This window comes from Adiantum capillus-veneris, chromosome 26, assembly GCF_014529385.1.
Source record: "Adiantum capillus-veneris isolate H3 chromosome 26, ASM1452938v2, whole genome shotgun sequence".
Lineage (NCBI taxonomy): Eukaryota > Viridiplantae > Streptophyta > Polypodiopsida > Polypodiales > Pteridaceae > Adiantum > Adiantum capillus-veneris.
In genome coordinates this window covers 118,293,681-118,296,295 of record NC_140956.1, presented here as the reverse complement: position 1 = coordinate 118,296,295, position 2,615 = coordinate 118,293,681, and the positions used below count along the sequence as shown (strand labels likewise).

General features: G+C 45.3%; 1 protein-coding gene across 1 annotated transcript; it reads right to left on the bottom strand.

The window, feature by feature from the left end:
* Window positions 1-714: 714 nt before the first annotated feature.
* LOC147424056 (uncharacterized) lies at window positions 715-2,308 on the bottom strand. The gene has a single exon (XM_086501354.1). It carries the CDS (start codon window positions 1,906-1,908, stop codon window positions 1,153-1,155), a length of 756 nt encoding a protein of 251 aa, XP_086357480.1. The 5' UTR covers window positions 1,909-2,308; the 3' UTR covers window positions 715-1,152.
* Window positions 2,309-2,615: the final 307 nt, after the last annotated feature.

Here is a 2,615-nt window from a genome sequence, read left to right as displayed (position 1 = left end):
CATTTCACAACTTAAGAGGCATACAATCTCTCTCTCTCTCTCTCTCTCTCTCTCTCTCTCTCTCTCTCTCTCTCTCTCTCTCAATGGAACATGTATGGATATGATAAATGCAGTCAAGTGAAGGATTACTTCGTCCGACATAAATGCTCAAAAAATAACTAGGTTTATTGTAATTCCACCTACAAATTCGAAATAATGTTGTGTAAAAACCTTCAATATTAATCAATTTACCTCTAAAATTTTCCATATGTAGGTTTTCTAAGAGCTTTCATTTCGAGTATTGATGCCATTGCCCTACACATCATGATATTTAGGAGAAAAAATATCTATAAAGAGAAAGCTTTGGTTTAGTGAATATGATGTATGTTGACCTAAAATGCATCTATGGAGATCTATTATTATGTGTCAAGGAGACCTATAATTATCTCATGGATAAGTACAATTGTGTCAAGGGGATCAATAGCCACAATAAGCAGCATTTTACGGACAATAATCGAGTAAAGCCCCTGTTTGAACACAAAGCCAGTAGGGTAGAGGGGCCGATCTAGGGACACTCAAATCTTATGGGCCAATTTAAGGAATTTCAAGTCCTCACAATTCAATGTCCTGTGATATTCCATGGTTACCAATCAAAATTGCGTCAAAAGATAGTGGATTCAGTACATAATGTCTACCTCATCAAGTATTCAAATAATGAAAAATATATGAAGTATCTATTCAAAACTTGTCCTGGTTTTAGGATTACTTTGGAGATTTCCCTTGCCTATATACAACTGAAGAAGAGTGTTGCAAAGGGTCACCACAAGTGAGTTATACCGAAAGCTTTGATAACAAACATCAGAAGAGACACTTGAGAACATGCCTTTACACCTAAACCACATAGCTGATTGCTACATAGCCACTTACTAAATTCATCCATAAAGAAGACTAGGGTGTGCCGGAAATCACGATAACTAAGTCCACTAAGTCCAACGGTTTCAAAACATTTCGGATAATCCATAGAAGTAAAACATTAAGAAGACCTCTTACTATCTTTTTGATGGTCATGCACTTGCAGGAAAGGACTTTGAGGCTTGCATCACCCACTCCTTGTATATCCTCTCTTCACCCATCAGCACAAAATGTATCTCTTTCAACCCATCATTGTTACTTTTAATACCAACCACTTGCATTGCCTGCCGCCTGCGCCGCAACTCCCACAGGAAAACCACCTCCACCACATGCCATCGCTGGAAACGCAACATAGCGCATTCCATTTGCGGTTGCTAGTGCCAAAGCCCCTTGATATGCCCTCTCTAGCAGGCCAGAACTATCCATAACTACATTCTCAGAGCTTCGATACTTCGGTACAATGGCATGTATGATGTGCGACGCTGGAAGCTTGAATCCTGATGTAATCACGGCATCCCCACAACGACTAGATGTCGCAAATTGCACACACTTCTGCAAAGACTTCTTCAACTCTGGTCCTGCAGCACTATGTAACAGTGCAGATACACTCCTCTTGGCTTGCTCCTTTTGAAGTCCTGATGCTATGTTCTCATCTGAGCCATGTCTGTGCTCAGCTTCATCACTATAAGAGCAGATATCGGTCATGAAGGTTTGCATTCTGGATGATACCAAGCTACCATTCATATCCTTGCAACGACCGGCCTGAAACCCCCAACTGCGGCGCGGAGAAACGACCGCATCCATCCTGCCATCAACTGCCCAATTCACAATGTCCCCCGTTCTAATCACCAGCAAGCAAGAGCTGTGCAGCTGAAATCGGGCTATGGGTGCTGAACTGTCTACCTCAATGGAGTGCTCCACTTTGTTGAAAAAGTTGCTGTTGGGATTCTGAAAGGAGCTTGGAAAAAAGAGCTTGATGGCTCGCTTGTGGCCAGAGGATCTGTTTGTCTGCTCCATTTCTAAGAAGTCGATGTGATATGAGGTGCCGTGGGGATGCGCAGACGATGCTAGGTGAAGGTCCAGAGAGGAGCTACCCTTGAGAAGGGCCTGCAAGATGGCCCCTCATGGTGGGCTTGCTGTAGGGCTTCCATGCGGCATCATCTCTCCACCAAACGCCAACCTCCGTGGGATCAGGGCATTGCGCTGTGATACACATCTTACCCGCAACACAGGATACGCAGGTATCACAATGACCTCTCTCGCGCGCTGGCTCTCTCTCTCTCGCTCTCTCTCGCTCTCTCGCGTAAGCACAACTCTCTCTTTATTTCACTCTCTCTCGCCAGCTGCGGAGCGTGAAGCGGGACCTCGATGACAACACATCATCTCTCGCTCTCTCGCGCAAGCACACGAGCGCATCTCTCTCTCTTTATTTTACTCTCTCCGGAGCGTGAACGCGGGGACCTCGATGCATGGTCTAATACGGCTTTCACATAGGCGTGATAAAACAAGGCCGACACTAATGCACAGACGGCGGCATTGCCTGTACAGAGAGAGAGAGAGAGAGAGGGGGGCTGTAGCTTGCACCTGGAGGAGGGGTGGCCAACTTATAAGAACCAGAGAGAAATAGAGAGGGGCAACTTGAGCAGTGCAAAGAGAGGGCAAGGTGGTTGGGCACGACTTCAAAGAGCAGAGAGCTCAAAGAGGTGCTGATGGCCTATGTTCTG